We start from the raw sequence: 1,858 nt of genomic DNA, 5'->3' as shown, positions 1-1,858 counted from the left end.
GTGGGGGTATTGTTTTGACACTTGGGCTTAAAGTGCGTGCCATAATACAGGTACTAATTAAGGGGAAAGGAATTTTTTTAAAATGAACAGCCTTGGTGCGATCTTTTTTTCGATGTGAGGGAAGTCAAACGTTAAAACGCGGGCGTTTTGCGTGGAGAGTTACGTGTCAGCTGTTTTCAAGACTACGAGTGTTTCAGCATCACTGCGACCTTCGCTCCCCCAGTCTATCCAACTTTGACTCGAGTACATATATGCTGTCTTTCAGTTTTCCCTCTATATAGTGGCCCAAACGTGAACTTATTCCTGCAAAAGTTTTGCCTTGCGTACTTGTCTCAAGGGAACCAGGACCCCCCAGTGCCCTTTATGACTGATTTGCCGTTGATCCCGATTTTTTAAGTCAGAAATCCTGATTTTTAGATTTCATAGAGTGGCAGGTCTGCGTAGAACTCTTACTGAAATGAAAGCTCTCCTCCTTTTTTGTGTTTGTTAGTTACTCTCTTGTAACACCTCTAATCTTCAGCACTTATATGCCCTATTTGTGTTGGCAAGTTTCGTAAGACACTTACTAAAAAGAAAGAGAAAAACCTCACTGTGCGCCTTGTCTTCACCAGGAGTCATTTGACTACATCGGCTCCAGCCGGCTTGTCTACGACATGACCCGCGGCCTGTTCCCCCAAGAGGTCAAGGACAGGAACAACGTTTACCAGAGTCCTGTGGAGCTGCAGCACATCGACCAGATGATCGAGCTGAACCAGGTGGCCTTGAGGCAGGCCGCGCCCAAACTGTTTGCGCACACGGACCCTGTCAGCCTCAACGACGTCTCACCCACGGTCAGTGATAGGGTCATTCACTTTTCTTGTTTAAAAAAAATAAAAAATGTAGCCTGCCTCCTAAATGATCTAAATTGTGTCGATGGGGGCAGGCTGCGCCATGAATATTTGCACTCACAGAACCTCTTAGCGTCTACAATGTCTCACCCACGGTCAGTGATACGGTCTCTCGCTTTTCTTTTAGTTTTAGTAAGAGTTTTAGGGCACTTGCAACACAATAAGGTCATATAAAGGCCGAAGATTAGAGGTGTTACAAGAGAGTAACATACACAAAAAAGGAGGACAGATAACGACGATAGATTTTGATAGGAAAGAAGGAGCAAACCGCACCAGAGCACCCGCCTATCACCCATGCGTTTTTCTTTTTAAAGAATAAAATGTAGCCCGCCTTCTAAATGATCTAAGTTGTGTTGATGGGGGCTTAAAAATACACATATGTGTCTCAACACGGTGGAATGAAGCAAATTTTTGGGCATATAGCGTTATTGGTATCATCTTAATGCCTTGCTTTCGTTAAAAAAAATATCCATTTATCTTGGATACAAGTCAAGATATTGACGATTGAAGGAAATGGTTGTCGCCTGGTTTCAGAGGTAAAATTAGCCAGAAAATGGCTGCCAAAGTTATTTTTTTCCTAAGCTTGAGAGTACATTGAAACCTAAAATGTACATATTGTATGCCTTTAGTCTACGTTTTTAGTCAAATCCACACACAAAGGTGTTCTTTAATGTGCATGCAGGGTGCTGAGCCAAAATACAAAAAATCGATAAAAATTCCCAAACCTGTGGAAAAATGCCAGTTTCTTCATTTTCATTATTTTGACGAGCGCCTGATTTCCCCACGCTGCCTCACATATTTAGAAGGTGGATAAAATTCAAGACAAGTTGTATTTTTTATAAAAATTTGGTAAGTGTTTTACGGCGCTCACAACTGCATCAGGTCATATGGGCGCGTGAGACATACCAAACATTTTCAGTTGGTAGGAAATTTTGAATTTTGCCTGGGTGGCGGCCGATGCTTACTCTTAT

The 1,858-nt window shown here is 42.4% G+C and overlaps 1 protein-coding gene across 1 annotated transcript in view; it reads left to right on the top strand.

The window, feature by feature from the left end:
- LOC100533532 (nicastrin) overlaps nucleotides 1–1,858 on the top strand; it is a gene marked incomplete in the record, with an annotated part of 45,611 nt that overhangs the window by 21,699 nt on the left and 22,054 nt on the right. The window contains 1 exon segment of the mRNA XM_035973777.1: nucleotides 611–830. Coding sequence (XP_035829670.1) covers nucleotides 611–830 — 220 coding nt within the window.

Source organism: Aplysia californica, unplaced genomic scaffold (genome assembly GCF_000002075.1).
Source record: "Aplysia californica isolate F4 #8 unplaced genomic scaffold, AplCal3.0 scaffold00030, whole genome shotgun sequence".
NCBI lineage: Eukaryota > Metazoa > Mollusca > Gastropoda > Aplysiida > Aplysiidae > Aplysia > Aplysia californica.
The sequence above is the reverse complement of the archived record's forward strand: the minus strand, read 5'-3'. Positions and strand labels throughout refer to the sequence as shown.